This window comes from Leptodactylus fuscus, chromosome 1, assembly GCF_031893055.1.
Source record: "Leptodactylus fuscus isolate aLepFus1 chromosome 1, aLepFus1.hap2, whole genome shotgun sequence".
NCBI classification, from domain to species: domain Eukaryota; kingdom Metazoa; phylum Chordata; class Amphibia; order Anura; family Leptodactylidae; genus Leptodactylus; species Leptodactylus fuscus.
The window spans coordinates 21,217,515-21,229,886 of NC_134265.1; the positions used below are offsets into that span (position 1 = coordinate 21,217,515).

Sequence of the window (12,372 nt, forward strand, 5' to 3'; positions counted from 1 at the left end):
GACCATGTGTATTGCAGATGGAATATGAGTGAAAGACTTGCAGGTTTGTATTGGCTAAGGGGGGGGGGGCATTGTGTTTGGAATGCTGTATCTCAGCAACGGTACGTCCGAGCGAGTTGGAGTCTTGTCTTAAACCTTCCCGGATACCTGAAGTATCTCTGTACCAAATTTGGTGAAGATCGGTCCAGTCGTTTGGTTCGCATTAGAGGACAGACAGACAGACAGACAGAAATTCATTTTTATAATATAGATATACTGTATGTCCAGGTTCCTGCTTGCTGATTGGCTGCCACTATGTCCATGGATGTCACCTTCCTGGGGACCGGGTCTGCCTATCCATCCCCCTGCAGAGGGGCCTCGGCCATAGTCTTCCGTACAGAAGGGGAGTGCTGGCTGTTTGACTGTGGGGAGGGCACCCAGACGCAATTCATGAAGAGCGCCCTCCGAGCAGGTAAGGAGCTGAAGTGACCGCCCAGGACTCGACTATCTGACACGTTACACTTTATCTTTTTCTGGGAAAGCCGCCATGACACCTCTCAAGTGATTTGGAGAAACTTTATTGGCCGTATAACTGGGCACATAGTCACAGGATAGAGAAAAATTTCTGTTCATGGCAGCAGCCCGTTAAATATCGATGGTGTAGGGTAGGGCATCAATATTTGATATATGGGAGGGGGTTCTGTCTTCTGTGACCTTTAGCTAAGTGAATGACCTGTGGCGCCCCCTTATTTACACAAGCACATTACAGGTAGCACTGCAAATATGGCTCCTAGGAGTTGATCACCACACCAGTCAAATACCAAATGATTACTCTGATCAGGCTGCAGTGCCCTCCTCTGTAGAGTGGTGGCATTGGGGTAATGAAGCTCTGCATCTGTTATCTGAATAGGAGCAGCGCGGGGGTGGGTTCCAAGTATGGAATCACCACCAATCGATACTGATGACGTATCCTGTGTGACCTCAGAACATACCCTGTAGTGCTCTATATTCTAGGGCCGTATAATTGCATTAGTCGTGCAGGCTCCCATTGGGATGTAATTATTTACTGGGCTTCTATTTAAGTCTCGCCTCTAATCCCTGGTAGTGAAACCTGAGCGGTGCAGAGATAATATCTGCATCCTGCCCCATGTGCTGCCGCATGCCCGCTACATTTTATGATGTGCGGATATCCCAGCTGTCACCAGCTCTGCTGAGCTCGGCAGCTGCAGGATTCGGTGCCAGCACCTTGCAGGATAAAATAAGGATTGCAGGGCTCCTCCAGGAACACTCAGAGATATTCTTGGTCTTTGGTTCCTTCCTGAATGTCTTATTTATCCCTCATAGTCCAGATCCCAATGTATGTCTGCCATCAGTTAGCCTCGTTCAGAAAAAATAGTAAATTGGGGTTATTCTAACCGTCAGGATGTGATTGGCAGCCATGTTGCGGAGCCTAATATTTCTTATCACATTGAAACCGTTGACCACTATGTAATCGCATTCATGTATAGACAATAACGTCTCGTGTGGTCTCGCTGTCTGCAGGCAGAATTACCAAGATCTTCATTACTCACCTCCATGGGGATCACATGTTCGGCCTCCCCGGGTTCCTCTGTACCGTCAGTCTCCAGTGTGGTGCCGTGCCTAGTAAGCAGCATGTGGACATCTATGGTCCTGTGGGTCTGAGGAGCTTCGTCCAGATGAGTCTGGAGGTGTCGCATTCGCAGCTTGCATTTACGTATACCGTCCATGAATTGTTGCCGTCAGAAGACCAGTGCCCTCCAGAAGAGTTCAAAGACTTCTCCAAGTGTCCTGGAGTCTGCAGCCCCCCGTCCACAGAAGAGCAGGTTATATCTGCTGATACCACTGATGGGACCTACTGTCTCCTAGAAAATGAACAGTTCACGGTCCAGGCGTTTAAGCTCTATCATCGTATCCCATCATTTGGGTTTGTGATCACGGAGAAGGATCGACCGGGAAAGCTCAACGTGAATAAACTACGAGAACTTGGTGAGTTGTCTACTTTGGAGATGCCCACTTCTCACTTTGTGCCATGGTGACTAAGGGTCCTTTTAAAGAGCATTGGAATAAAATTGAATCCTATTTCACGTAGCTGCACCATGTGAATACATCCGAGTACAGGCGCTTAACTTCCCATACGAAGCACCAATTGTCAGTTTTCGCATTGTATCTGATGCCGCGCGCAGCTAGAACCTGCCTGCACGTGGCCACCAATGATCACATTTGTACAGGTAAACAGAAGTATCTCCCTGCATAATTGTGTGGAGATTGATGGCTGCAGGCAAGAGGGATGTCTTCATGCGGCTTCTGCTACATTGAAACGCAGCCTTAAAGGGATTCTCCAGAGATTTTGTTAAAACTTACTTCTTCTCTAAGTGCTGAACCCCAAGTTTCCAACTCTCGGTCATGTGATCCCACTGAGCTGCTCTGCTTTCCTGTTCACTGGTATTACCTGAGGGCTGGCAGAAGAGATCACTGTAATAGTAAAGTCAATCGACATAATACAATCGACATAATCCATTGAACACGGAGAGGAGGAAGCAGCCGGGGCGATTTTGGGGGTTGGTGCTGGTTGATCATGTAACCAAGAGTCAGAACCAGTCTAGAAAATTGTGATTCGGTGCTTAACCACTTCCGGACCGCCCATAGACTATATACGTCCGGGAAGTGGTTGCCTTGTTCTGACAGGACGTACCTGTACGTCCAGTCAGAACACAGCAGCTGCACAGAGATCGTGTAGCTGCTTTCACTAGGAGCCGGCTGTAACTTCAGCCGGAGCTCCCAGAGAGCTAGCAGGGAAGATTTATTACCTCCTCTGCTATCTCGATCGCTGTGTATACAGCGCTCAATGAGCGCTGTATACACGGCTATGGACGCAGCCATAATTCAGCTGCCCTCTGACCCGGCAGACACGTGATCTGCTGGGAGCAGTGTCCTGCCAGAGCTGCTGGGTCCTACAGGACCCCAGATCAGCTCTGTATACTGTGTATACAGTATACAGGCTGGATTTCTCCTGCAACTGAGGTTAAATGTACCAGCCCCAGTTATAGGAGAAATCAGCCTCAAGTACAAAAAAAAAAAAAAAGTGATCAGATGTCCCCAAAGGTCTCTTATCACTTTATGGGGACACAATCTGGAAAAAAAATAAAAATATAATAAAAAAAAGTTTTTTAAAAATGTAAATAAAATAATAAAAAGTAAAACGCCGTTATTAAAGGTTATAGCCCCACCCCCAACGACTCCATACAAAATAAAAATTACCGTAACGGAGAGGAAAAACTATATTATAAAGTTTTTCAGTGACACTTTGTGTTATTAAATAAAAAAAAAATTATAAATTGAAAACCAGACACAATTTCCCTCCTATTTTGTTTACATTTTCCTGGATATAAAAAAAATTAAAACACATTTGAAAATAAAAATAACATAAAAATAAAGCCCTATGTGTCCCCAAAAAAAGACGCAAAAATTAGTTGACTAAGACATACGAGAAAAATTTTACAGACCTCAAAACCGCACATACATAATAAACCTAAAATGTGTCTGGTCCTGGACCACAAATTGGCCCGGTACTGAAGTGGTTAAAGAACCCAAGAGGAAGTAAATTTTGACACATTACTCGTCTAGGAAACTCAGGGGCGGCTGGAGTGGGTGTAAAACAAAAGCAAAAGTCATACTTCCGTATCCCCGACACTCGGTTGTACAGTCCCCTTCCGTTTCATGTTGGTAGCGGAGAGGCTCACATACCCAATCAGTGGCCTTTGCATGACAGGAAAATATCCTTCTTGTGATTTCTGCAGCAGACATACACTTTGGATTTTCAGTTGACTTGTGAACATACCCTAATAGTTCCCACAAACGACCCAACAAGACAATCGCCTAGAACATAAAAATGTTGGACTCCTGACTAATACATTGTAACAAATTGTTCTTGTCTACACTGGAGACGATTAGAACATCAGTGGTTAGATTTCGCCATTACACCTGATGGTGTTTTTCTCGTCTTCTCCTTAGGTATTCCACCTGGTCCATTATATGGGAAGCTGAAGCTCGGTTCTGCTGTGACCCTTGAAAACGGACAGACCATCTCTCCATGTGATGTGGTGGGAGACCCCATGCCTGGTAGAAAGGTCTGCATCCTGGGAGACTGTTCGGGGGTGACTGCTACAGGGGCTGTGAGGCTCTGTCAGGACGCTGATCTTCTCATTCATGAAGCCACATTAGATGACACTCAGATGGAGAAAGCCAAGGAGCACGGCCACAGCACACCAAAGATGGCCGCTGAATTTTCTAATTTGTGTAGAGCCAAAAAGTTGGCCCTAACTCACTTCAGTCAGAGGTACAAGCCCCCAGGACTGGTTAGCGAGGGGGATGAAGACGTGACTGTTCTTAAAACACAAGCAGAAAGCCTCCTGATAGGTCAAAGTGTGATTTTAGCCGAGGACTTTTTAACAATTAATATTCCAATGAAAAAATCGTCATAGGCCCAGTGCGGTTATCTTCTATATTTTATATTAAAGTGGATGATAAATCAGAATTGTATGTCTCTGACTGTATTTATGCGGTTATATGTTGGGTGTATACAAGGTGGTCTACAATGTAATAGCCATAGTGCTAATAGAAACATAGAAGATTGACGACAGAAGAAGCCCCTTCCCATTCTTTCCTCTAGGCTATACAGATGAAGTTCTTTAAAGGGATCCTATCTTTCAAACACATTTTTTTCTGAGTAACACGCCGGAATAGCCTTAAGAAAGGCTATTCTCCTACCTTTCATTGTCTTCTCCGCGCTGCCGTTCTGTAGGAATCCCGGTTTTTGTCGGTATGCAAATGAGTTCTCTCGCAGCACTGGGGGCATCCCCAATGCTGCGAGAGAACTCTCTCCAGCGCTGCCTCCATCTTCTTCAGCAACGTCCTCTTCACTCATCTTCTTCCGGTGCAGGTTTCAGACTTCTAGGCCTCGGGCAGAGCAGACTGCGCATGTGCACAAGCCACAAGAAAATGACCACTTACGCTGTATTGTAAGTGGCCATTTTCTCGTGGCCTGTGGGCATACGCAATCTACTCTGCCCAAGACCCGAGGCCTAGAAGCCAAAATAAAGAAAAAAAGTTCCATGACAATTAAAAACAGAGAAAAAAAAACATAGCTTACGCGTTTCGGAACGAAAAATACAATTCCTTATTCGTAGCTATGAGTAAGGAATTGTAGTTTTCGTTCCGAAACACGTAAGCTATGGTTTTTTCTCTGTTTTTAATTGTTATGGATCCGTTTTGTACATGTTTTTAACTATGCGAAGTAAAGGTTACATTTTATTAGGTCTGCTGGAGAACTTTTTTTCTTTATTTTGACTTACTTACTTAGACTCCGTGACACAGTCGGGAGCTTTCTCCGTGCAGCCCTTTGCTCATGTGTTCATAAATTTTTCTATCTATAATTTTGGGTGATGGAGCTCCACTTTATTGTTTTAGAGCCGAGGCCTAGAAGTGCCGGAAGAAGAGGATGAAGAGGACGCTGCTGACGAAGATGGAGGTGGCGCTGGAGAGAGTTCTCTCGCAGTATTGGGGACGCGCGGAAAAAACCGTGACGCGGTTTTTTCAGCCCATTCACTTTACAGGAGGGGAAAACAGCCTGGCTTTTTTGAAGCTGTTTTTACAAAAAAAAAAAAAAAAACTTGGCAAGGTCCAAAAAAAGCTTCCTAATTAGGAAGCTTTTTTTCCGGTGCCAAAATAAGCGACACGTTATTTACGTGTGCACTAACCCTTACTGCCCCTGCCACCTTCCCTGCATCGGGAGCTATGCTTTGGAGGTATTCGTTTGAGCATATTCGCTCATCTCTACTTGTTACACCTTGTTACAGCCGAGAATCCTATTGGTATACCTGTAGCTATACAAGTGAGCATCCTACTGGTTATAAGTCTAGCTATACGGTCAAGCATCCTACTGGTTATACTGCCTGGCTATATAAACGAGAATCCTACTGGTTTCACCTCTAGCTGTACAGCCGAGAATCCTATTTAGTTATACCTGTAGCTATACAACTGAGCATCCTACTGGTTATACCTCTGACTATACAGCCAAACATCCTAGTGGTTATACCTCTGGCTATACAGCCGAGCATTCTACTGATTATACCAATGGCTATACAGCAGAGCATCCTACTGGTTATACCTCTGGCTATGTAGTAAGGAATACTACTGGCTATACCACTGGCTATACAGCAGAGCATCCTACTGGTTATACCTCTGGCTATACAGCTGAGCACCCTACTAGTTATACCTCTAGCTATACAGCAGAGCATCCTACTGGTTATACATCTGGCTATGTACAGTGTTGGCCAAAAGTATTGGCACCCTTGCAATACTGTCAGGTAATACTCATTTTCTTCCAGAAAATGATTGCAATCACAAAATCTTTGGTATTATTATCTTCATTTAATTTGTCTTCAATGGAAAACCACAAAAAGAATTGTCAAAAAGCCAAATTGGATATAATTCCACAGCAAACATAAAAAGTGCGTGGACAAAAGTATTGGCACTGTTTGAAAAATCATGTGATGCTTCTCTAATTTGTGTAATTAACAGCACCTGTTACTTATCTGAGGCACCTAACAGGTGGTGGCAATAACTAAATCACACTTACAGCCAGTTGAAATGGATTAACATTGACTCAACCTTTGCCCTGTGTCCTTGTGTGTACCACATTGAGCATGGAGAACAGAAAGAAGACCAAAGAACTGTCTGAGGACTTGGGAAGCAAAATTGTGAGGAAGCATGAGCAATCTCAAGGCTACAAGTCCATCTCCAAAGACCTGAATGTTCCTGTGTCTACCGTGCGCAGTGTCATCAAGAAGTTTAAAGCTCATGGCACTGTGGCTAACCTCCCCATATGTGGATGGAAAAGAAAAATTGACGAGAGATTTCAACGCAAGATTGTGCGGATGGTGGATAAAGAACCTCGACTAACATCCAAACAAGTACATGCTGCCCTGCAGTCCGAGGGTACAACAGTGTCAACCCGTACTATCCATCGGCGTCTGAATGAAAAGGGACTGTATGGTAGGATACCCAGGAAGACCCCACTTCTTACCCAGAGACATAAAAAAGCCAGGCTGGAGTTTGCCAAAACTTACCTGAGAAAGCCAAAAATGTTTTGGAAGAATGTTCTCTGGTCAGATGAGACAAAAGTAGGGAAAGGCATCAACATAGAGTTTACAGGAAAAAAAAAAAAGAGGCCTTCAAAGAAAAGAAGACGCCCCCTACAGTCCGACATGGCGGAGGTTCCCTGATGTTTTGGGGTTGCTTTGCTGCCTCTGGCACTGGACTGCTTGACCGTGTGCATGGCATTATGAAGTCTGAAGACTACCAACAAATTTTGCAGCATAATGTAGGCCCCAGTGTGAGAAAGCTGGGTCTCCCTCAGAGGTCATGGGTCTTCCAGCAGGACAACGACCCAAAACACACTTCAAAAAGTACTAGTAAATGGTTTGAGAGAAAGCACTGGAGACTTGTAAAGTGGCAGCAATGAGGCCAGACCTGAATCCCATAGAACATCTGTGGAGAGATCTCTTGATGGCAGTTTGGAGAAGGCCCCCTTCACATCTCAGGGGGGACCTGGAGCAGTTTGCCAAAGAAGAATGGTCTAAAATTCCAGCAGAGCATTGTAAGAAACTCATTGATGATTACCGGAAGCGGTTGTGCGCAGTTATTGTGTCTAAAGGTTCTGCTACCAAGTATTAGGCTGAGAGGGCCAATACTTCTGTCCGGCCCATTTTTGGAGTTTTGTGTATAATGATCAATGATTTGACTTTTTTTTTCATTCTCTCGTGTTTTTTCATTGCAAGCAAAATAAATGAAGAATGAAGATATTAATACCAAAGAGTTTATGCTTGCAATCATTTTCTGGAAGAAACTGAGAATTATCTGACAGAATTGCAGGGGTGCCAATACTTTTGGCCAACACTGTAGCTGAGCATCCTACTGGTTATACCTCTGGCTATGTAGTCAGGGATACTACTGGTTATACCTCTAGCTATACAGCAGAGCATCCTACTGGTTATACCACTGGCTATACAGCAGAGCATCCTACTGGTTATACCTCTGGCTATGTAGTCAGGGATACTACTGGTTAGGTCCTGATGTAGCATGCCATTACATGGTAATATAACATGTTGGTTGATGTCTTCTCTTGACAGTGGAGAGGTGGAATTGTGGTTGAACTTACCTTATATTCACACAACAGTGAAAATCAACTTTTTTTTTTTAATGTAGATTGTGAGCCCCATATGTACATTTTTTTTTCAGTATGTCTTGGTAGAATGGGAGGAAATCCACACAAACACGGGGAGAACATACAAACTCCTTGCAGATGTTGTTCCTGGCGGGATTCTAAAGTGAAAATCATCTTTGTGACAGCTGTATTCACTTCATTGTATGTGAATGGGTGCTATTGACACGACCAATATTTTAGCAGTTTGTAACGGAACATCAAAATATAGGTCATGTTCTGATATTTGCCCCTTGGGTGCAAGATGGCCATGAAAAATGTGTACCTCAGATGTGTGAATGTAGCACTAGGTGTTGTATCAGGTGGGAAGTTATTTGATGTTTCCTGTGCTATGAACCAGAACTATGGGGCAATGGGCGAGCACTTGTTATATACAGTGGGGCAAAAAAGTATTTAGTCAGTCACCAATAGTGCAAGTTCCACCACTTAAAAAGATGAGAGGCGTCTGTAATTTACATCATAGGTAGACCTCAACTATGAGAGACAAAAAGAGAAAAAAAATCCAGAAAATCACATTGTCTGATTTTGTAAGAATTTATTTGCAAATTATGGTGGAAAATAAGTATTTGGTCAGTAACAAAATTTCATCTCAATACTTTGTTCTATATCCTTTGTTGGCAATGACAGAGGTCAAACGTTTTCTGTAAGTCTTCACAAGGTTGGCACACACTGTTGTTGGTATGTTGGCCCATTCCTCCATGTAGATCTCCTCTAGAGCAGTGATGTTTTGGGGCTGTCGCTTGGCAACACGGACTTTCAACTCCCTCCAAAGGTTTTCTATAGGGTTGAGATCTGGAGACTGGCTAGGCCACTCCAGGACCTTGAAATGCTTCTTACAAAGCCACTCCTTCGTTGCCCTGGCGGTGTGCTTTGGATCATTGTTATGTTGAAAGACCCAGCCACGTTTCATCTTCAATGCCCTTGCTGATGGAAGGAGGTTTGCACTCAAAATCTCACGATACATGGCCCCATTCATTCTTTCATGTACCCAGATCAGTCGTCCTGGCCCCTTTGCAGAGAAACAGCCCCAAAGCATGATGTTTCCACCCCCATGCTTTACAGTAGGTATGGTGTTTGATGGATGCAACTCAGTATTCTTTTTCCTCCAAACACGAAAAGTTGTGTTTCTACCAAACAGTTCCAGTTTGGTTTCATCAGACCATAGAACATTCTCCCAATACTCTTCTGGATCATCCAAATGCTCTCTAGCAAACTTCAGATGGGCCCGGACATGTACTGGCTTAAGCAGTGGGACACGTCTGGCACTGCAGGATCTGAGTCCCTGGCGGCGTAGTGTGTTACTGATGGTAGGCTTTGTTACATTGGTCCCAGCTCTCTGCAGTTCATTCACTAGGTCCCCCTGCGTGGTTCTGGGATTTTTGCTCACCGTTCTTGTGATCATTTTGACCCCACGGGGTGAGATTTTGCGTCGAGCCCCAGATCGAGGGAGATTATCAGTGGTCTTGTATGTCTTCCATTTTCTAATTATTGCTCCCACAGTTGATTTCTTCAATCCAAGCTGGTTGCCTATTGCAGATTCAGTCTTCCCAACCTGGTGCAGGGCTACAATTTTGTTTCTGGTGTCCTTTGACAGCTCTTTGGTCTTCACCATAGTGGAGTTTGGAGTCTGACTGTTTGAGGGTGTGCACAGGTGTCTTTTTATACTGATAACAAGTTTAAACAGGGGCCATTACTACAGGTAATGAGTGGAGGAAAGAGGAGACTCTTAAAAAAGAAGTTACAGGTCTGTGAGAGCCAGAAATCTTGATTGTTTGTAGGTGACCAAATACTTATTTTCCACCATAATTTGCAAATAAATTCTTACAAAATCAGACAATGTGATTTTCTGGATTTGTTTTCTCATTTTGTCTCGCATAGTTGAGGTCTACCTATGATGTAAATTACAGACGCCTCTCATCTTTTTAAGTGGTGGAACTTGCACTATTGGTGACTGACTAAATACTTTTTTGCCCCACTGTATGGTTGTTCTGACTCCTTTTTAGAAGCTGGTCCAGTAATGGATCATTTTTGCCCAGTCCATGTTGCGCCTGAACGTAGTCGCACACCAAGCACGTGAGTTACTGTTACTTGTGAAAACTGGAGTGTCACCCATCACCTTGTGTAAATTCTGGGGACTTGCCGCTGTGTAACATTTTGTGAGAAATGTGTTCTGCTTTTTACGATCATCCCTGGTAAGGTTTGCTTCCAGTATATGAGATGTTGGACGTTTTTTTCTGACATAAACTACATTACTCCACCAGTCTGTGCAGATATTACACATCTGCATACCTGGGACTATATAATGACACACTTAGTACGGTTGAAAAAACACATATGTCCATCAAGTTTAACCAGGTGATGGGAAATGGCATGACATTCCTTACATTCCATTAGTATCAATGCTATTTTTCTCTAAGAAGGCATGTAATCCATTTTTGAAGCCGTTAGCTGCTGCAACCAGCTCCTGGGTAGGCTATTCCACAGATTCACAGTCCTTACAGTATGGCACAGGCTCCTGGGTAGGCTATTCCACAGATTCACAGTCCTTACAGTATGGCACCAGATCCTGGGTAGGCTATTCCACAGATTCACAGTCCTTAACGTATAGAACCACCTCCTGGTAAGGCTATTCCAAAGAATCACAGTCCAAAACCAGCTCATAGAGTATGCTATTCTACAGTCCTTACAGTACAGCGTTTACGCTACATGGGGCCCTGACCTTAGTCCCTTCTCACAACCGTGGTCCTCCAGGGCCCTTATCAGTTTTGTGGCTCTCCGTTGAACCCTTTCAAAATTTAGGACATCCTTTCTATGACCTGGTACTCAGAACTGAACTACATATTCCAGATTGGGGCCGCTTTAACCATGGGGTCAACAGTGAACTTGCACCAGGCCCGAGGATAGTGGGGACCTCTTTGGACAGTCTTACATTTGCTGTCTCGCTGTCATGGGCAGTGGGTCCGAGCTACCCCAACTCATTGGCGTCCTTTGGTCCGCTCCCTGCTTCACCCCCCGGCCGCTTTCTTTCCTTGCGGTGTCCTGGGACCAGGAGGGGGCGATGTAGTGACATCACTTTCATCGCACCTGTCACTCCTTAAAGACTCCAGGACCAGAGAGAGAACAGGGGAAGGAGAGTATTAATGTTTGTTCCTCAATCACGCAAAACCCGCTCCACCGATTTGGCAGAAAGTTTCCACAAACATAGTTACTACACTGGATTGCGGAATAGGCTACTTTTCATCACAATAGCGCAGATATGTTTTTCCCAGGACCCCACAAACTCACATCTCCATCTGTGTAATCTCACACACTTTGGACCATAGCAATCCACAAAACTTCCTATTGCCCTCTACATCCTAGCCCCTAACCCCACACAATCACATTTACACATACTTTACCACTTTGCCCCTCACCTTAACGATACTCCAGGAGGCTGCTACTTTAACGCTCCAGAGCAGCCATGTTTGCCGACCCTCCACCCCTTTCGAGGGGAGGGGGTTGGCACCAGAGGGCAGAAGGTAAGTAGGGGGGCCAGACTGCACATGTGGAAAGGGGGGGGGTAACAGGGGTCATGGGTAGGTGGTGGTGGGGCGAAGGGGTAGATGTAGGAGGTGACTGTGATCGCTAAAGGAGAGGAAGGGGGGCGCAGGTGGTGGGAGGGACTGAGGTGCAGCAGCGGGGCCGTGGGGTCCCGGCTCACGATGCTGTAGGAGGGGCCAGTGCCCGCTGCAAGGAAAGGGCCGTGGGGGACCACGGGCCGCGCTCCAGGTGGTTCGCGCAAGGGTGAGGGGACAGCGGACGAAGTAGTGGGTTATAGCTAGTTCTTTTATATATACAGTAGGGGACATGAAACTGTGGAAGCAACCCGGGGAGGGGGGAAGGGCAGGATTCTGTGGGGACAACCTGGGGGTGTGGGTAGGACAAAATACTGTTGGGTAGGGTTGCGATCTGAGGATGGATCGATTTTAAAATCTGATTTCCGATTATTTTCCAGCCGATCCCGATCGTAAAATTTGCTCGATCGCCGATTGGGATCTGATCTTTGTCGAACCCGGTCAACCTGAGGGGAGCATGAGAGTGGGAGCAGCCTA

The 12,372-nt window shown here is 45.1% G+C and overlaps 1 protein-coding gene across 1 annotated transcript; it reads left to right on the forward strand.

Moving 5' to 3' along the window:
- Positions 1 to 294: 294 nt before the first annotated feature.
- Positions 295 to 4,503, forward strand: ELAC1 (elaC ribonuclease Z 1). The gene is made up of 3 exons (XM_075262365.1): positions 295 to 451; positions 1,522 to 1,986; positions 4,012 to 4,503. Exons 1-3 carry the CDS (start codon positions 295 to 297, stop codon positions 4,479 to 4,481), a joined length of 1,092 nt encoding a protein of 363 aa, XP_075118466.1. The 3' UTR covers positions 4,482 to 4,503.
- Positions 4,504 to 12,372: the final 7,869 nt, after the last annotated feature.

Bases quoted from the DNA above. Each gene is read 5' to 3' on its own strand.
- ELAC1 (XM_075262365.1), top strand. From the start codon at position 295: ATGTCCATGGATGTCACCTTCCTGGGGACCGGGTCTGCCTATCCATCC. The intron at 452-1,521 runs GTAAGGAGCTGA...CGCTGTCTGCAG, and splicing joins GAAGAGCGCCCTCCGAGCAG to GCAGAATTACCAAGATCTTC. The intron at 1,987-4,011 runs GTGAGTTGTCTA...TCTTCTCCTTAG, and splicing joins GAATAAACTACGAGAACTTG to GTATTCCACCTGGTCCATTA.